Raw genomic sequence first — 21,491 nt, forward strand, 5'->3', positions numbered from 1 at the left:
TGTCTCCAATCTCTCTCTCTCTCTCTCTCTCTCTCAAACAAACAAACAAATAAATAAATAAACCATTTAAAGCTTGCTACATATAAGAATTCTCATTGACTGGTATATACATGTGAATAAAGAGTGCATTCCAAACACTCTAGGGGTGGACAATGGTACACTTGATATTGGAAACAAGATGTTAGTTTCAGTATTATGCCATTAGTCAGTATGATGTCAATAAGTGGTCATAGAAGTAGAGACCAATAAAGTTTATTTCCCCCATTTTCCTCTAGCTGTTCAATTCTAATTTGAATTCTTATAAGGCTTTCTTAGAGAGCCTTACCTCATAGAATTTGCTTTGAAATTTATGAAAACTCAATTAGTTAAAAACTTTCAGAAGTAACCCTCGATCTGTAAGTTAGCTATAAGAGGAAAGAAAAGATAATAGTGACCTAATGTGTATGCTAAGACAACTGAAGAACATGTGTAGCACTGATGACTACCTTTCTACATCTTATATTTTTAGATCATTCCTTAAAATATATTTAATGAAGCATTTATATACTCTTAGTTAACAATTGAGGGAATGAAAAGATAAAATTTAGTTAAGTATCAGACAAATCTGGGACAAAATATTCAGTACTCTGTACATCTGATCATATCATACATATTCAAAAATTCAAGCCTAAGGCAAAAATCTCTGGAATTCTATGGCCAAGAATGGATAGTAAACATGTTTTTTCATTAATCTGTGCTTATGTTAAGCCATCTTCATAGGCATTAAAAAGATATACAGCCCAAATAAGTAGTATTCAATAGTTTTATGTAGTATCAATAGACAGTCCTTCTGTTAAGAAAAACGTGTCCAAACATAGGATTAAAATGAAAATATTAACAATTTTACCTTTGCTGTACTGAAGTACTGTTAGATAAGCCTGTCTAATGTTTATGAAATTCTCTACAATAGATTCTTTTTACCCTAACATCCCTAACATTATTTTTTTAAGCTGTGATCTCACTATGTAGCCAAGCTTGTGTCAAGCTCCTTGGCTCGAGCAACCTTCCCAAATCATTCTTCTGAGTTTACCAGGCAGAGGTTAAATTTATCATTAATACAGGGTCAGATTCGTTAATTTATGAAAGATTAATAAGCTGAAATTGCATATTCCCAGGAAAGATACAAATGACATCTAAAGACTTGTAATCTCAAAGACCATGGCTTATTGGTTCATATGCAATTTGACAAATGGGTTTTGACATTTCTCTTCTGGCTGCATGATGTTATAACTCAAGAGCTCTTTAGAGTAACACTGCCCTCTTCCTGGTTCCTTTTTTTAAGGAGTTCAAGAATGTGTTGACAAATGCTACTTATGTTTGCCAGTTAATACTGCAGAAGAGAGACTTCTTTAAATGTTTGTATGAGTGACAACTGGGTCACACAGTTTACATATACTGTGTAAACTGTATTTTGAAGTACTGGTGTGCTAATAAGCATTGTGTCCATTTTCCAAGTGGGAGTGAATGAGAACAGAACCCCAAAATAAGTTTGTATAATATACAATAGCCCAATTATTTCATGAATTAATAACTGAGTGTAATAGGAGAGAAAGGGAGGGAGAAAGTGAAAGAAAGAGAGAGAGGGAGGAGGGAAGGAAGGAAGGAATGAAGGAAGGAAGAAAGATAGGAAGGAAGAAAGAAAGATAGGAAGGAAAGGGAAGGGAAAGGAGGAGAAAAAAGGGCAGAGAAGGAAAGGAAGGGAACGATACAAAATAGAAAGTTAAGTACCTACAGGAAAGTGTACATTTAGACTCTTGCCTCACCAAGAGTCTCTGAGGCTTATTTCTACATGAGATCTTTTTTCTTGTGCCTTAATGATATGGTAAAGTGGATTTCTTTTCTAAGCCATGATGGCTTCTTATTCATGAACATTTTTTTTTCAATTATAAAAAAATAAGTGGTGTCTTTTTTCAAGAGGAGCAGATATGAAACCATACTGTGCTAAAGTTACCTGGAGGGGAAGTAACAGTGAAAACAAAGCGCCAATTTGACCCGGAGATCAAGACAGCCAAGTTGGAGAAGCTCACGTAACCAGCTTGTGTTTCCACCTGTGTATTCCCTATAAACAAACAGAAAGCCAAAGGAAGGTGTTAGCTGTTTATTCAAGAACAATGTATGGGAGACTTCTGTCAAGATAGAAAATTCCATAGTAAAGGAAAATTAAAAAAAAAATAAAGTAAACCAGGCATTGTGGTATGTGCCTTTAATCTGAGAATTCAGGAAGCAGAGGTAGGAGGATCACTGTGAGTTCAAGGCCAGCCTGAGTCTGCATAGTGAATTCTAGGTAACCTGGGCTAGAGCGAGACACTACTTCACCGCCCCCCAAAAAATTAAAAATTAAAGTAGCTATCTAATCTACCAAATTCTTCTTAGACAAGTCTTGGAGCTAAATACTTAGTAATAATAATAACAGCTAGCAGATAGTGAAAGCTTGATATGCCAGACTTTGTGCTTTAAAGAAATCCTTACATACAAATGACACAGCAATACTTCAAAAGTGCTACTAGCAACATCCTATCCTTGAATTATCTTATGCTAAGTTTAGAATCCAAATCTACCTGATTTTCAGTTTGTACTCCTAGCCACTACCACATGTTTGAATATTTTGTTTATTAAATGTCTATCAAGAGGCTAGGAGTATAGCTCATCCATGGAGTGCTTGTCTAGCATGAACAATGCCTTGGGTTCAATGTGTAGCATCATAAAAAATGATCTGTCAAGGAGTAGACTCCTGGGACTATCGTGATGGCTCAATGGATACAAAGCCTGCTATGGAAATATCAGGACCAGAGTTCAGATACCCAGCACCTTTGAAGATGTTGGGTGGGCATATAACCTACCTGCTCTAGGTTCAAATGAGAGACCCTGCTTCAGTAAATCAGGTGAAGACTCATCAAGTAAGATGTCTGATATCAAAACGTGGCTTCCAACACATATGTACACATGTGCATCTTGTACCTGCCACACATGTGCCTATACATGTAGACATGCATACACACATGCATAACACAGACACACACATGCATGATGTGTGCACAGAGAGGTAATACTGTTAGCTTTCTAATGTGTCGTTATCTCTCTTTATCAAGGGCATCTGCATTTATGTGGTAGCAGATTTAGGCCAGAGGATCAGGAGGACCACAGCTTATCAGCAAGTCATGACTGATAATGTGCTCTGCTTTAGTAAGTTGTGGTGCCTGAGCCCTCGTTTCCTTGAATTAAATACAATAAAAGAAGAAAGAAGGAAAACAAGAAGGTCAGGAAGGAAAGAAAACAAGAAGGAAATGGAGGGAGGGAGAGAGGGAAAGAAGGGAAGGTTACACCTTCTAAACTATCCATTCATAATGTGAAAGAGTGGAACTTGACTCAGGATCTATTTCCAGCACCATAAATTAACTTTGTGGCTCCACCTCACCTTAATTACTTTGCTAATTAATAATTTTCACAATTCATTCTGGAAATGTCACAATGGTGGACAAAGAGTTAGGGAAGTAATCTTAAAGTTTATAAATTTGAGATCTGTAAGGCTGAAAGGTATCACAAAGATGTAGTGTGTTTAGTATTACATTTTTCAATTCAATTGTTCAATCGTTTTTTGTGAAAACATTGTCTTTCAACATCAATTTTGCAGAGCTAACTAAAACTTTCTTTGAAAACCATATTTTCTTTCATCTCTTCAGAGTCCCAAAATAAATAAAATGCCCAGAACAAAATGGAAATAAATAAGCTAAGACTCAAATATATGATAGGCGCCCAAGATATATGCAGTTTATCCTCTTTAAAACCTATATGCATCAAAATTATGTTCAATAAACTCTTGCAAACAATGAACTGCAAAGTACAGATGTTCAACATGAAATCATTTGCTGCAGTTTTTCCTTTGACAAACGTCCTTATTGTTCCCATCTTTGCAAGAATGCAAAGCAGCATTTAATCGAAATGTGTCCGTGGAGCACTGGGAATCTGCCTCATAGAACAGCCGCCAAACTGCCTAATGGAAAGTGCTTTAGCTCCAAATGGGCTTGCTTTTTGTGTTAAATACCAGCTTGCCTTACAGATCTCCACAAAGATTCATGTATATATATATATATATATATATATATATATATATATATATGTGTGTGTGTGTGTGTGTGTGTGTGTGTGTGTGTGTGTGTGTGTATATATATATAATATTCTCACATTTGAAGCATATGTCCCCAAAAGCTGAGGTAGCACTGCCAAGTATAGTACATGACTCCAGGGTTCATCATATCTTAGGAACAGCTATTATACAATACACAAACACCACTGACAGGCTCCCTGATCAAGCTGGCATAACCAAGGCATGGGCTGACAGAATTTGACAGGACAAGGTGGGATACCGGCTGAATACAACACTGACGTTGCTGGTGAGCTACCAGGGAATCTCACCTGAGTGTCCTTCCGCAGAGCACAAGGTCTCCAAAATGCCTTTGCTGCTCAAACCACCTCTATGGCCAACTCATCCCTGGCTATACATGTGAGCAAACTGTGATGTAATTAATGCTGAGAAATTATCTTTAAAGTATTTTCACCATAGCTTTTTCAACTGTGACCTATATGTGAATGCTAAGGGACTTGAAGGACACCAAAATGATTATCTTTAAGTACCCAAATACAATTTCTAATGTCATGTAATAACATCTTTTCACCTAGAAGGCTCTGCTAAGAAAAGGCAAATCTGACATGAGAATGCTTAGACTAGAGATAGAGGTATGCTACACAGCCATTACTTTTCTTTTCTCTGAGAAATACTTGGAATAAGCATGGTATTTTGAACGTATGGCCCCATAGACTCAGGCGTTTTATTAAAATTGCATTTGCGGCCTCAGCACTGAGCAGGCAGACTCGGCTCCAGGAGTGTATCACTGGGGGCAGACCTGAATTCCAGCCCACAGGCATGCAGAGAGGGGTGAGCTCTGGAAGGGGTCCCTAATTGCTGCTTTTTGGTGTTTTAGAATCTTCTGTATACCACCATGTTCCTGGTTGCACAAGTTGATTTAAAATGAATTTCTCTTCACCTCATCAGGAAGGAAAACCTCTGAATTGAATGGTTGAACTGTCTTTGTACTTTATTGGGTATTTTTTTTTCTTCCAGTGCTTGGAATGAAGTCTGGTACCTTGTATACTAGCCAATCACTTAACCATGGAGACTTTCTTAAACAAGAAGAAGACAGCAATCCTGCCTGTTCCCAGAGAAGAACTCAAGAACTCATATGTAGGGATGAATCTTCTTACTGGGTTTGCAGAGTTTGCACCCTTGACTACGCACAATAAGGAGGAGTCTACAAGTTGGAATGAGGAGGAACAATTTGGGGTAGGCTGACATGTAGGTTAAAGGAATAGAAAGAGCCTTTGATTCTATGGCATGCAAACCATAAGAGTTATAAGCCTTTTCTCCTTTTGCCTTAAGATATAAGTCACTCCTACAAAAAACTTTTTTAAAATTTAAATTTGTCCCAGCAACCTTGAACTTTTTCTAGTTTTCTCCTTTAGTTCATTTCCCATCTCAGTAAATAACACCAAAATCCAATTACTATATCACGGCCAAAGCCTAAAAATCAGGCTGGAGAGATGGCTTAGCAGTTAAGGTGCTTGCTGGCAAAGTCAAAGGACACCGATTTGATTCCCCAGTACCTATGTAAAGCTGGATGCACAAGGGAGCACATGTGTCTGGAATTCATTCACAGTGGCTAGAGGCCCTAGTGGGCCAATTCTCTCTCTGTATTTCTCTATGCCTCTTTCTCTCTATCTCTCTAAATAAAGTATTACAAAAACCCTAAAAATCCTACTTAAATTCTTGCTTCCTTTGTTTCCAGTAAATTCCTTGATTCTATTTCTAAAAGGCACTCCTAGTTAAAGCGCTTCCAATCTACAAATTCAATCCATTCATCTTGTTTTTCTCCAGCCACCTCCATAGCAGCACAGCCATCTCACCACAGACAACAGACCCTATCACAGGCAGCTTCGCGTCACTGAGGGCTCCGTTGTTCAGACACTCCCGCCTCCAGCTCCACTTCTCTAACTTCCCCTCCTTGCTTTCTTCTCTCTCTTAGCTACTATGCTTCGCTGCCTTTGTTCGGAGCATAAGAATCTTCACTTATAATTCTATTCAGTTTCATAGACACCAGCTCTACCAAGAGCTGACGGAGCCATCATTGTTGCTAGTACTAAGACAGTCAGGGAGGGCACAGCAATAATAGATATGAGAAACTTAGTTCTGCTCTAGTCAGAAGCTTATTTTTTCATAGCAGTGAGTTCAAGTGTTTCTGCTTCTCCTGTAGAAAACAGGGATATTGCTTTGGCCGTGTTATGACACTGTATGAAACATGTACGTGATGCAGCAGCACTGAGTGGTCTGTGGAGAAACTGAGATTTGAGGCCTGTGGTGGTTTGATTCAGGTGTCCCCCATAAACTTAGGTGTTCTGAATGCTAGCTCCCCAGCTGATGGAGATTTGGGAATTAATGCCTCCTGGAGGGAGTGTACTGTTGGGGGCGGGCTTATGGGCTTTATAGCCAGTTTCCCCATGCCAGTGTTTGGCACACCCTCCTGTTGCTGTGGTCCATCTTATGTTGGCCAGGGGGTGATGTCCACCCTCTGCTCATGCCATCATTTTCCCCTGCCATCGTGGAGCTTCCCCTCGAGCCTGTAAGCTAAAATAAACCTCTTTTTCTCAGAAGCTACTCTTGGTTGGGTGATTTCTACCAGCAATGCGAACCGAACTGCAACAAGCCCCAACCGAAGAGTTCATGCTCTTTTCCCTGCACCACATTAAAGATACTGGTATGATGAAAGTGTTCCTTTATCATACAAGGAAAGGGAGAGAACAGGGTCATGTCATAAGTATCACACAAACACACACACACACACACACACACACACACACACTATGGACTGGGAATAAGGAAGACCCCTTTCAAGTTACTAAATGCTTTGATCATGTCCAGATTTGTTATGAATTCCTAATGGGGGATGCTCTGGTTTGGGTGGGCTTGGAGCATATCTCCCAAGCGTTCATGTGTTGACATTTACTATCCCTTATAAAAATATTAAAATGATAAAAAAAACATAATTTGGGGCTAGAGAGAGATGGCTTAGAGGTTAAACAACTTTCCTGCAAAGCCTAATGAGCCAGGTTTGATTGGCCAGTACCCATGTAAAGCCAGATGCACAAAGTGGCACATGCATTTGGAGTTTGTTTGCAGTGGCTGGAAGCTCTGGCACAGTCATTCTCTCTGTAACTCTTCTCTCTATATATCTCTGCTTTCAAATATATAAAAGGAAATGTTTTAGAAGATGATAAAATTCAAACCAGTTATATGCTTAGAAATGGGGGTGTTGGGAGGTGATTAGGATTAGGAAATCATCAAGGTATAGCCCCCATAATTAAATACTGGTGACTTTATAAAAAGGTAGAGAGAGCTGGAGAGAAGGATTAGTGGTTAAGATGCCTACCTGCAAGGCCAAAGAACCTGTTTGATTTACCCAGGAAACATACAAGCCAGATGCATAATATGGCACTTGTGTCTGGAGTTTGTTTGCAGTGGCTGGAGGCTCTGGTGTGCCCATTCTCTAGCTCCTGCCCTTGCCTCTTTCTCTCTCTCAAATAAATAAGTAAATAAATTTTTTAGCCTCTTTGTCCCTTTATTCAGGGGCATCTTTGCCTCTTAACTATAGCTGTGTATCCTCCAAAATCAGTAATTGTTTTTCATTTTTTTTATTGACAGATTTCATAATTTTAGGCAATAAACAATGGTAATTCCCTCCCCCTCCCTTTTCAAGTCCACTCTCCATTATATCCTCTCCCCTTCTCAATCAGTCTCTCATTTATTTTGATATCATCATCTTTTCCTTCTATTATGATGGTCTTGTGTAGGTAGTGTCAGGCACTGTGAGGTCATGGATATCCAGGCCATTTTGTGTGTGGAAGAGTGCATTGTAGGCAGTCCTATCCTTTCTTCGGCTCTTACATTCTTTCTGACACCTCTTCTGCAATGGATGCTGAGCCTTGGAAATACATATTTTTTAAAGGTACAGACCAGTAGACATATACCCATGTGTACTCCCCATCTCTTGCATGTATGTGATGTTCTGCACAACCTTTGAGTCTCTGTCAGAAAGAAGACCTTCGAAACTCCAGAACTATGAACCAAATAAACTTCTTTCTCTATAGAGTTACCAACTGCAGACATGCAAATGCAAGCACTTTCTGTGAGTAGTAGCAACAGATATCTGAAAGTCACTGACACCTACCTTTCAGCACTGAATCTGATACCCCTTCCAAGGAAGCTGAAATGGTCCAAGGCTCTGAGGGAAGCCCCAAAGTCTCCACTCGTCGGTTCTGAAAATAGATGTAGGAGGGAGAACAGCAGGAATCAGTGAAGTTTTATTTTTTTTTTTAAAAAGAGTACCAAGACAAAAAATTGTAAAGCATGTATTCAGTAGAAGTCAAGAAAGGAAAAGATAAGTGTATTATTTCTCGTGTTAACAGCATTAAACTTAGCTTATTGAAAGAAGAGAGAAAAGATTATTGTGTAGAAATTTGAACCGAGGCAGTGAAGAGGGAAAAGGCTAAGAGAAGAGAAGGGTAGCATTGTGAGTTCAAGACTAATAAGAAAGGGAAGGTTAGAGAAGAGAGCAGGCTCGCAATCCAGCGCAGCAGTAGTGCAGTCCTTCAGCGCTTTCCAGAGAACAAGACACAGTAGAACCAGAGGCAAAGAGCCTGAAGGCTAGATTTCAGCAAGGAGATGTGAAACCTACTTCAGCAATGGGCTTGCGCAGTGAAAGCACCAGGAATTTTTGTTTACCCTTGAAAAAGACTCTTCTACCTTCATAAAAAAAAATATAAAGAAGGAAACTGTAGTGTTCAGGAAAGACAATAGTTGTGCCAGGCATGGCGGCGCACACCTTTAATTCCAGCACTTGGGAGGCAGAGGTAGGAGGATTGCCATGAGTTCAAGGCCACCCTGACACTACAGAGTGAATTCCAGGTCAGCCTGGGCTACAGTGAGACCTTACCTTGAAAAACAAAGCAAAAAGAGAAAGAAAAAAATGACAGTCCTGAGATGTTCTAAGTTAGCCATTTTAAATGAGAATCAGTGAGTCCTAATCCTAAAACATGTTGCGTATGAAGATTGCCAACGAGGAAGAGGTACCTTTTCATCTAAAAGCACAAGTTGTGGCTGCACTGACAGCTCCTTCCCCACCTCTCCATCCGAAGGTTGCACAAGTACTGAAAGCGTCCATGGCCGAACATATATGATGTTCCCAGCTCTGGAACTGCTTGCGTTTCTAGGAGACATAACAACCAACAGAATAAATATACCCAAGGGATTGCAAAGACCATTACAGTAGCTGTTTTCCATAGGGTAGTAATATTAGTGATACTATGCACATTAGCTTACATTTCCATAAATTCAATAATATATTGTGTTATAAATACATATCCATAAATGAATAATGTGTTTGACACATTAATGATTAGCTATGATGAAAAAGAAATCACCCTAAAGTACTGGGAAAGTGGAAGTTGTGAATTCATATTTTGATTGCTATCTATTAAGAACAACTGAAAAGTAAGTGTCAGTGAAAGAAATGATCCAATAAAACTTCATGCAGTAGGAATAGGCCTAATCATAAACTAGTGTGCCAGCTTTTCCAGGCAATACACTGATTTGTAGTATGTGCCAACTTCTGTAGCTTAAACCTTTTTCACAATGGCTAATTCCAAGGCACAATGCATCACCAAACGGGGTGGGAAGAGACAGCCAAAACTCTAGCATACTGCTATTTTACACACTTAATCCATAAAATTTCATATTTATATTCTTCAAGTGCACTTTCATCAAGCACATGCAACAACTGGGTATTAATTCTACACAATAAAGTTAATAAAATAAAACTTTTAATTGTAAGAATAACCGGGGGAGAGCAGTGGTTGTAATGGATATTAAGAGCACTAATGATGTCTCTCTCACATAATATTATAAACTTTCCATTATGAAGTCATTGCATCTTTTACGTGGCACTGTAAGTAGGTGCCTTTACTTGTACATCAGGAATAAGAGATCCACAAAGGCTTCAGTAACTTCACAAAGGTCTTATAAATAGTAACTATTGACCAAGGTCTTAAGTGGTTATCCAATGAGCTATACTTTTTTAAAAAATATTTTATTTATTTATTTATTTTCAAGGATATGGATGATGGGGTCTCCAGCTGCTACAGATACTTTGTGCATCTTGCTTTACTTGGGTACTGAGGAACCAAACCTGGGTCATTAGGCTTTGCAGGACGAATGCCTTAACGACAATGAGCTATATTTCTCTTATTTTCTTTAGACATGTTAATTTCTGGTGATACTTAGCAAAGAGTTATTACATAACTCATGATATTTCAAGAAAACTTTTCCTTAGAGTATTGGTATGCGGAAAGATGGCGCTAACTTCATTAACATAGAATTAAACATTATTCCATCAAGCCTATTAGGTGCTACACATCATAGCCTTATGATAAAGATTTGCCAATTAAATGGAGGTAGGTATGATATATCGTACCCATTACCCTACTTAGAGTGTGATTTTGTGACTTATCTTCACAAGATCATAAGCATGATATAATAATAATGTGCCTCAATGAAATAGATGTGAGTTGTGCAGTCTGTCCCCCATTTTCTTCCCCTCTCTCGTGTAAGGAAGAAAGTCTGAGGTCAGCTAAAGATGAACATTAGCACTGAAAGAGGAAATGCTGGAGGAGAAAATCCACTGGATCAGAGAATATGAAGTTTCTGTAGGAAGCAATTCTCCTCTGCCTTGAAAATCCCAGACAGTGTAGGCAGAGGGGAGACATGTGGCCCTAAAAACCCTTTTAATCCTTCAGGAGCTAAAGCCCTGGCATTTGTGCTAGAATTACTCCCCAGAAATTCAGTGGCCATTGTTCCAAACATCATTCATGAGTTTGCTTAGCCTGAGTGGCCAAGGTTCCTTTCATTTTTTAAAAATTGGAACAATTTAAGCTAGGTTTATAAAATCTATGCTATTAATTCTATTTAATGTTGTTATTGGAAAAATTTAAATTCCCAGATCCTACAATGTTTCTGAAGAGGGCAGAGGCCAGGCTAGCACTGGAAAGTAAAAACCCATTAAAGATTTCAGCATAAGTACGCTGATGTCTAGAGACAGAAGGATGGGAAACAACCGCTGAACACTGGCAGAAAGGCCCATCTCTGACACACTTTAAAGTTTATTGTGAGCAAACATCTCTTATTAAATGTAAACAGCATCTCACTGGAGGTCAGAGACTTGCTGCAGCAGCATATCCCAAGGTAATACCACTTTAAGCTCCACATAAACTCTTAAGCAGTTTCTATCCTAAAACCTGACCGTAGGTGGTACAGTTTTTTACGATATGTTATAATAGTGCAATAAATCTGTTAGCTTAAAATCGAATCTCCGTGGCCTTTTAGAGAAATCATCATTAAATGCAGGGTCCTGTTAATGATGCCATTGAAGTGAAATTGTTTAATCTGCTGAAGGGGTGAAAGGTCACCAAATGAATTTTTTATAATACATCAACTTGACACGCAATAGGGAAAACTGTAATAGATAAAAGCAAAGGAAAAGGGCACTGTCTTCTTCTGATAGGTCAATAGCAGCCAAGAGAGTCACTCATCCACTTTCCTTTCACGATGGGGCTCCTTTTGCATTTAATATGGACACCCAATTAATACCTCAGTACCACAGACAACCTCATTTTAGGTGACTTATAGCAATTGCTCCCCCTTCCCTGAAATGAAAGTGATCACAATACATCATAGCATTGTGCGAATTAACGTTAATTGATTCAAGTTACCAAGCAATGATGGGCCACTTATATAATCTAGGCGTTATTGGGTGCTAGAAGGGATGGAGGGAAGATTAGATTCCAGTGTCCGTTGCTGTGACGACGGGAGTCACCTGACACCTTGTTAGACAGTTGTAAGGTTCTATTGCTGGCCCCAGTGGGGTCGTCAGTAAACTGGAGTGATGTCCAAACATCATTACACGCTGCTCCAATATTAAAGCAAAAGGATTAGCAACTTATTGCAAGCAACCTGGATTTGTCATTGTGCTGTCGTTATCCAATTTCCAACTGCTAATGTGACTATAGCCTGCAGGCAGAAGGACCTACAGCAAAACTTTAAAAAATGGGGGAGGAAAGTTCTCTCCACCCCCTTTAGTTTTAACCACTATGTAACACTTTCCAATGCCCAGTCAGATGTGATTTTTTTTTTCCTCTTTGTGCTTTTTAAGGGCAGACTGGTAGAGAAAGTTCATGATAAAGCAGAAATTTCCCAGTTTAGAAATCACCTCTTTCTAATTCCTTCTCACTCTTGCTTTTCAGTGGACCCAATCTGTCAAGTTTCCCCTGTGGAAGATATGATTTTTTTTTTTTTTAGCATGATAAACCTACCAAATGAATCTATCAACAAACGAATTGTATTGGTGGAAACTGGGTCTCAACATGACCTGCTGTAAGAGGATGTGGGTAGCATGCGTGATTGGTTACTCTATCTCTCTCTCTTCAAACTTCTTCTCTTCAAAACTATTAGCCAGGGCTTCATAAAAAAGAACCTCATGTTTTGATTAAATATTTCAAAGTGCCCTGGACATTGATGATCCCTCTTGTTTTAAACAGGTTAGACAGAGCTGTGAATACATGTGTACCATGAGAGGACTTGAAGCCTAAATGAATATGGCTGTTTCTGTACCTTGAGAGAAAAGAAAGGCAGTTCTCTAGTCAACTTCATTTGACAAACATATGTTAGCTTCCTGTTATGAACAAAAGTTGCTCAAGGCGGAATGAAACATGCAAAGATAAGTGAAATGCCATTCATCTATCCCTGAAGAATACTCTTGTATGAGGCTGTAAGACAGAAATGGCTTTCCTAGCTACCTTAATGAATTGATATAAGCCATTTTATTCATACTGGATGGCCTTCATCCTCCCCATTAAACCTAGTTGAGGGCTAGAGAGATAGCTTAGTGGTAAAGGTGCTTGCCTGTGAATCATAAGGACCCAGGTTCAATTCCCCAGAACCCAGTTAAGCCAGATGCAGAAGGTGGCACATGCAACTGGAGTTTTTTTGTTTTTTGTTTTTTTTTTTTTACAGTGGCTGAAGGCCCTGGCATGCCCATTCTCTCTCCTCCTTGTCTTTCTCTGCCTCTTTTTCTCTCAAATAAATAAATGAAATATATGTATTTGAACTCTATTAAAGGCTGCTAACTCCAAGAGGGAGAAATGTCCGATGACCTGACAGTTAGCTATAGGCACTGTGATCTAGGGGTCTCCGGGTTATCCCACTTCCAGTGTCCACACCTCTCACTGTGGTATCACTGAGTCAACCCAGTGCTCACCATGTGCTTCCTCTTCTCTTAGATCATGCATGGTCTCTGAAAGCCAATATCCATCTGGGCCTTGCAAATTCCAACTTAGGGTGCACTGCCCACGCAGCGTGCTTACTGCAATGCTTATAATACTGACTAAACTGCTGCAGCTCCTTGGAATTACTCCTCTCAAACCGCAGTAACTCAGGTGCATATATGGTACATGAATATGGAATGACCTCCAACAATAACAATTAAAAGTAAAACTTAGGGCTGGAGAGATTGCTTAGTGGTTAAGGCACTTGCCTGCAAAGCCAAAGGACCAGGGTTCAGTTCCTCAGTAGCCACGTAAGCCAGATGCACAAGGGAGTGTATGCATCTGGAGTTCATTTGCAGTGGCTAGAGGCCCTGGCACACCCATACTCTCTCTGTCTATCTCCTCTCTCTCTCTCTCTCTCTCTCTCTCTCTCTCTTTCTCTCTCTCTCTCTCTCTCTCTTTCTCCTTGCAAATAAATAAATAAGAAAAACCGAATAAAAATTTAAAAAGTAAACAAAATTTGAAGCATCATACTTGTGAATATTGGTAAGTTCTTTAAAATATAATAGTTTGCAGCAAATATAACACAAATCAGGCTAGGGCTGAAGTTATTCAGGAGAATGAACTGTTGAATTTAAGATCCTATACACCCACTCAAGCTTTCTTATTATGCTGAGTGTAGGACTATAATGCTCACAATGCAGCCAGAGGAACACTGGAATTGTTCAAGGCCTTTCCAATAGAAGAGATTCACTGCAAAAGACTGAAGGTTCCAGTGTGAACGTCACTGCCAGTTTGACTGGATTTAGAATCACGTGGGAAATGGTGGCACACGCATTTTGGCCTGTCTGAGCAGGTGTTTCCCGGGAGGATTAATACAGGAGGGAAGGCTCAACCTGAGTGGAAGCAGCGCTTTCCCATGGACTGGCTGCCCGCAGGGAGGAAAAGGTGAGAAAGAGGAGAAGCTAGCGGAGCGGAGCAGCTGTCAGCAGCCCCCTGCCCTGCTGTGCGCTGCGCGGCGATGGGCGCAGCTCTACTCCAGCACGTCCTCCTCCACGTGTGGGGAAGCTGGGAGCCAAGCCAGTCCTCTCCTGCGTTCCTGCCCACAGAGGTGAGGAAGCGAACCGCTAGTGCCGCCTCACCAAGCTGCACGTTGAATGACTGTATGCATGAGTGAAAACCATCTGGGTTCTCTTGGGAACATAAGAGTATGAGGGAGCTTTGGCTGCTTAATAAGTATTACAGAGGTAAGATATATATATATATATATATATATATATATATATATATATATATATATATATATATATAAATATATATGTATGTATATATATAGTATATATATATTATATATATATATATTTCTATGAAAAACATGACTAATAGGCTTGTTCCTATTAATGATTTATTTGTAACAAGGAAAAAATGAAACTTGCTATTACATATTTTCGTTAAGCAGTGGAGCAAATACTTTCTTACCTATCTACTGATATAAAAAAAAAATATCTCCATTTTGTGGTTGGAGGCCCTGGCATGCCCATTCTCTCTCTCTCTCCTAAGTAAATAACTTGTTTTTTTAAATCTCTAAATTTTCCTAGAAGTCATATAATAAAATGTTTTATATACACTAATGCATAAAATTCGTATTATATTCCTGGGTCTGCAGAGATGTTCAGCAGTTAAGACACTTGCTTGTAAAGCCTAATGCCTCAGGTTCAATTCCCCAGCGCCCACATAAAGTCAGATGCACATAGTGTTGCAGGTGTCTGGAGTTAGTTAGTAGTGGATAGAGGCCCTGGCACACCTATTCATTCTCATTCTCTCTCTTTTCTTGCAAATAAATAAAAAAATCAAATTGCATAATATTCTCATTATAAAATCTGTTCAAATGATGTTTGGGAATAATAAATGAAATGCAGTTGGTCATGAATCTATGATATGCATCTAGGACTTCACCATATGTATATATCTAATATAACATATGCAGGAATGCAGGGAGCTGCTTGGTGCAGGTGTGTCAACAGCAGTCATTGATTATAATGAACAAGTTATTCACCAGGAAAACCACACACACACACACACACACACACACACACACACACACACATACACAAATCAGAACAATAATCAAACATTTAGTGGTCTGAGACCATTCAGCATAAGAACAGTCATCCCTAAGGGCATTATTGAAGAAAAAGGAAGCTTTGATAATAAATGATCATTTTAATGATAACTATAAATCATCAATAAAAGCTTGAATGCCCTGTTATTTCTCATTTAATATGACTCGATATTATGTAATCTCCTGTCCAAAAATTTTAACTGAAGACATTTTTTTAAATATTAATAATTAAAGACACCATTTTTAGTTGTCCAGAAAGCTTGCTCCTGCAAGAATATCTCATTTTGCTAAAGAGCAACATGTAGGAAACACTACAATTATGCTTCAACAAATCAGTGCATTAATTCAATCATAATTAAATCATTAATTCAACAATTAAAAGAACATGTTCTGGGGCTAAGGAGATGCCTCAAAGGACCAAAAGCCATGCAGGCATGAGCCCCTGAGTTCAGATGCCCAGCACTTAATTTAAGGCTGTGTAGGCACGGTGGCCCTCCTGTAATCCCAGTGTTTGTGAGACTGAAATGGAGACTCCCCAGGGCAAGCTGTCTAGCTGGACCATCCAAATCCAAATATCAAGCTCTGGGTTCAAGTGAGAGTTCCTGCCTCAGCAAACAGAAGATGGAAAGCAATTGAGGAAATAACCTGAGGCCTGTGGGTGTACGTACATACACACTCACACACATGCAGCTGCACATGTGTGCCCATGCCCATACCCATAAACATGCATGCATACCACACCCACATACACATGCAAAAATTCACTGAAACACTCTTCATTGGTCGAGTTGTCATTTTGTTATTAGAAAGGAACCAAGCAGAGAATATAGGAATTCTTTTAGGATGAACATTCTGACAATCTTGAAATGTCTCTTCTTGATAGAAAGATTCTGTTTTTCATACTTTAAGCATTTTTTTTTTCTACGAGTGGGTGTCTGGGGGAGCCAGGAGAGAAAGTACTGAATGAGAATTACTGACTAAATAGATTTAGGATTACCTTGTAAATCTCCTAGTTCTCTTCTCTATTATCAGTCAACTTTATAGTGAGCTCCTTATGAAAAAAAAAGAGACCCTAAAAAGCCATGGATATAGGACTGGAGAGATGGCTCAGTGGTTGAGGCATTTGCCTCCAAAGCCTATGACCCAGAATCAATTCCCCAGGAGTCATGCAAAGCCAGATGCACAAAATGATGCATATATCTAGAGTTCATTTGCAGTGGTTAGAAACCCCACATTCCCATCCTCTCTCTCTCTCTCTCCATATATATATATATATATATATATATATATATATATATATATATATATATCTGACCTTGAAAATAAATAAATAAAATAATTTATTTTTGGTTTTTCAAGGTAGGATCTCACTCTAGCCCAGACTGACATGGAATTCACTATGGAGTCTCAGGGTGGCCTCAAACTCATGGTGATCCTCCCACTTCTTCCTCCCAAGGGCTGAGTTTAAAGGCAAGCACCACCATACCTGGCCCCAAATAAAATATTTTTTTAAAAAGCCATGAATGTGATATATACACATGCATGCACACACACATGCACACTGGGTCATGCTCCTCTTCCCTGTAATTGTTTGTAGACCAGAGGCTCATGGCCATGTCAAAAGCAAATATCTTTATGTGACATAGATGTATGACATATTAATCTCTGTTACTGCATAGAAGATGACCACAAAGTTAGGGACTTAGAATTACAAAAAAATATTTTATCCCCAGGGAGAGTTGAGGCATGGTGGTGCACACCTTTAATCCCAGCACTCGGGAGGCAGAGGTAGGAGGATCACTGTGAATTCAAGGCCACTGTGAGACTACAGAGTGAATTCCAGGTCAGCCTCAGCTAGAGCAAGATTCTACCTCAAAATAAAAATAAATAAATAAAGAGAGAAGGAAAATGAAAGTGAGAGACATCCAAAAGAGGAGAGATCAAGTTTCTACTAAGAGGCAGGTAAACAATATCGTGCTGCCCAGATTCCAGAAAATACTATATGGAAATTAGATGCTCATGGGACACCCGTAGCTGAAAAATGGAATATAGAACATGTGTTTATCTATTTTCCCCTCTAGAAATTTTACTACATTACCTAAAGAATACAAATGAGGGCTGGAGAGATGGCTTAGTGGTTGAGGTGCTTGCCCACGAAAACTAAGGGCCCAGGTTCAATTCTCCAGGTCCCATGTATGCCAGATACACAAGGTGGCACATGCGTCTGGCGTTCATTTGCAGTGGCTAGAGGCCCTGGTGTGCCCATATTCTCTCTTTCTCTCTCCCTCTTTCTGTCTCTAATAAATAAATAAAAACAAAACCTTGAAAATAAAGAATACAAATGAGGAGAAATAATATAAAAATAAAAGAATAGAGAAGATAAACATGTAGACAACAGAAGTCAAGAGATTTTAACAAGTGCTTGAAAATTAAAAAAAAAAAAAAAACAGACAAACAAACAATGAAATAAAAAGCTCCTTGAACTCCTCCAAGCAGAGGAGGCTTAAAGCCAGAAGTTACTAGAAGATGATTATAACCAGGCAAAGTCAGCTCCTCTTCTCTCACAAAACCAAACCCGCTAGTTTGTTGGAAATAAGTGGTACCTGTGTGGAAATGTAAGTTTATAACACTGCCTCATTTATTGAAATGCATGCCTTCCCAGGAAATACTAGAATGCCCCTTTGGAGAGCATCCTTAATGCTGTTCTCTGAAAAGACGCAGGCTCTGCTGTCTCAAGGTCAATTCACAACTGCACCGGCGGCTCTCCCGAGAGTCCGGCTGAAGTCCTAGCTGACACTGATCAGAGCTGAGAGACACAAAACTGGCCTTGGGGCCCTTGTATTGCTTCCAGGCTATTTAACATACCGTGTGATTCAGGAACACACAAAGCCTGGCTAATTCTCATTCAGTTCCATAGACATGAGATTTCTCATTCTGCAGAGATGATTTTTTTGTTGTTGTTGGCTTATTATTTTTTTCCCAAATACGCTTTAAAAAGATGACTTACTTTTTATTTTTTTCCTTATGTCTAGAAAATCTCTCCTGAATACCAGAGCAACAGAGAAAGATGGGGGCTATAACACATCCTAACAGAAAATCAATGGCATAATATACACGTTCAGCAGTTTCTTATTAGATCAGAAATATCTGAGTCAAAAGTGGAGACTTGATAGTTATGAGGGATAGTGGGTGATAAATAAAGGTTATCTTTTCCCTGGAGCTATCTCACCTCTCCATGATAGAACGATGTGCCCCACAATTACGTGTATATATCGCTTACTTGTGCATCTAATCCGCTCTGCGGGTAGATCCTCTGATATACCTTAATTATGTCTATTCATTGGCCATTATCTCCCGCTAGTGCACACATTTTCACTAGAATATGCAGTATTTCAGAATGATGGCACATTAGGAAAGCTCAGCACTGTAAACTGAAATAAAATAATAGGCTAAACCTTTTGGTCACTAGGCACACATCTATAATATGTTTACAAGAACTCACTTAAGCCAAGGTGAAATCAGTCCAGGGGAGATATAAGCAAATCTAAGTTGCATCAGTAGCACAGATACTCATGGCTCCCAGAAAAAGACAATAAGGTCACTGATTGGGGAGAATTTGTGGATGGTAAAATAACTCAAAAGTAAGTAAATGCACCAGGTAGATTTGCCTCCAAGTATGAGGCATGTTGTCTACATTTTGCTTTTTATTTAAGGTCTAAGGAATTCCACATTCTTTGGAGACGATATAAAGAATAAGTAGATGATATTTACTAGGTTTGTTAACATAGGCTTAAGAAGTCACTCTTCATTGAGACGCTATTATTGCTATGACCTACCTATAGCCTGTGACTCCCTCTGCCTGAGTCACCAGTAAGGCCCCGATAGTCACATTCAGAGCATTTTCCAAGACTCCAGTCTGTTGAGCAGTGATGACCTGGTGAGCCAAATTCTGTAATCTGTTTCTTGGTAAATCTAGAACCAGTCCACTCTTCCTTACTGTTGGTGGATCACCAATTTCAATGACAATCACTTTTGAGATCATGTCCAGGGTGTTTGGTGGTGAGAATTTGTAGGAGTTCACGTCAGTCATGAGAGGTCTACGCTGACCAGATCTTCTATAACGACTGCCGCAAGTTATAGTTGGGCAAGTGCGCTTTCTTTTGGCCCAACTGTCAGCAATGGTCCTTAAGGTATCTTCATTGCCAGGAATCTGGTGCTTAAATCTGATTTGATTTTGGCCAAGGCGTAAGAAGCTTGCTAGCCTTTCAAGCATTGCTACTTCCCAGCCTTTTTCTAGGACTGAAAATTCCACTGTGAAAGCCAAATGAATGGATGTGCTTGTGTATATGTCAACAGGCTCCTCTCCTTGAAGGACAACGTACAGGAGGTTTTCCATAAGGTTGAAAACATTGGCGCCAGCAGACTCTTCCAACAAGGGAGAAGCTGACTCCGTTAGAGCGGGTGGGGCAAAACGTTCCCGTAAGAAAACCTGCGGGCTCTGAATCTCGTGGTAGAATACAGCCAAGATGAGTTTTGTGGCATTTCTGTTCCCCAATAGCAAAAAGCGCAATCGTTGAGGAGTTTGCTCCACAAAGCAGACTCTGGTGACTTGCCCCGTGGGAACAATGGAATAGAAAGTGGTCGCAGAGGTACGAGTACAGCCTGAAGTCCTGGTCTTCATGCCACTGAAGGTGTCGACAAAGCCACTAGTGACAGATACAACTGGATATGACTTCTGGGTTGTCCAAGTGGTGTCAACACTATCGACAACCAGGACCACATGGTCAGTCTGTTTGCAGATGAAGCCTGGTATCATGGCTCGGAATGTGCATTTCTGCTCTTCTCTAAAAATACCTGTGAAATAAAGGAAAATAAATGGGTTGACATGTGACTCACCACTAAAGATGATTTGAAATCTGTTATTCTCATCACCAGTAACGTCATGAAATAGTTGCTGTCTTGATGTTTTATAAAATTGAGAGCATAGGGCTAGAGAGATGGCTTAGTGGTTAAGCACTTGCCTATGAAGCCTAAGGACCCTGGCTCGAGGCTATATTCCCCAGGACCCACGTAAACCAGATACACAAGGGGGGAGGGGTATATGCATCTGGAGTTCGTTTGCAGTGGTCGGAGGCCATGGCATGTCCATTTGCTCTCACTCTCTATCTCCCTCTTTCGCTCTGTGTCTGTTGCTCTCAAATAAATAAATAAAAATAAACAATCTTTTTTTAAAAAATTGAGAGCCTAAAGAAATGCCAGCAAAATATTTTAAAAATGCATGCATTCAATAACTATCTGTTATATCTAATAATATGTCTATGGCATGTGCTTTTTAAAATTAATAACAAAATAATATCTAAATGAAAAATGCCAACTTGTAAAAGAATTAAGTCAAGAATAATCACTGAAAGACATTAAGAAGCAAGCACATAATTTTATTTCATTCACTCACAACACAGAAAATCCAAAATAAGTAGATGTTTCTCCCCGCTAATAACTATTTCTTCACCAAACACCAGCTGGGTGCCACACAGGAGAAGCCAGTTCTGATACTACCTGGGTGAGCATCAGATCCCACAGTTTAAGGGCTCTGTCCTACAAGACTGTCTCCAATCCATATGCCAGTCACAAGTACAGGTCAGGAATTATGCATCTGAATAAACCAGCTAAAAATCAGGGTCTCCACAGCCATTTCTTCTTTGTGCATAATTTGCTTACAAGGATCAAAAACTTTAGGAAAGCACATTATTTATTTACTTTCTTATTATACCAAATATTGTCAAAACTACAAACTAACACCCAGATGGAAGAGATACACCACAAGGCATTTGGTAAAAGATATGAAATTCCCATCCTCTCTCCGTGTAGACCACCTACCAGATGCGTCCACATATCCTGCCACTCAAAA

At 39.4% G+C, this 21,491-nt stretch overlaps 1 protein-coding gene across 6 annotated transcripts in view; it reads right to left on the reverse strand.

Moving 5' to 3' along the window:
* Positions 1 to 21,491, reverse strand: part of Pkhd1 (PKHD1 ciliary IPT domain containing fibrocystin/polyductin) — a 507,380-nt gene that overhangs the window by 31,941 nt on the left and 453,948 nt on the right. For all 6 annotated transcript variants that reach the window (XM_045156516.1, XM_045156514.1, XM_045156512.1 and 3 more), the window contains 4 exons: positions 19,420 to 20,437; positions 9,218 to 9,353; positions 8,316 to 8,403; positions 1,991 to 2,098 (listed from right to left, as the gene is read on the reverse strand). In XM_045156516.1, coding sequence (XP_045012451.1) covers positions 1,991 to 2,098; positions 8,316 to 8,403; positions 9,218 to 9,353; positions 19,420 to 20,437 — 1,350 coding nt within the window. The remainder of the gene's footprint in view (positions 1 to 1,990; positions 2,099 to 8,315; positions 8,404 to 9,217; positions 9,354 to 19,419; positions 20,438 to 21,491) is intronic.

This window comes from Jaculus jaculus, chromosome 8 (assembly GCF_020740685.1).
Source record: "Jaculus jaculus isolate mJacJac1 chromosome 8, mJacJac1.mat.Y.cur, whole genome shotgun sequence".
NCBI lineage: Eukaryota > Metazoa > Chordata > Mammalia > Rodentia > Dipodidae > Jaculus > Jaculus jaculus.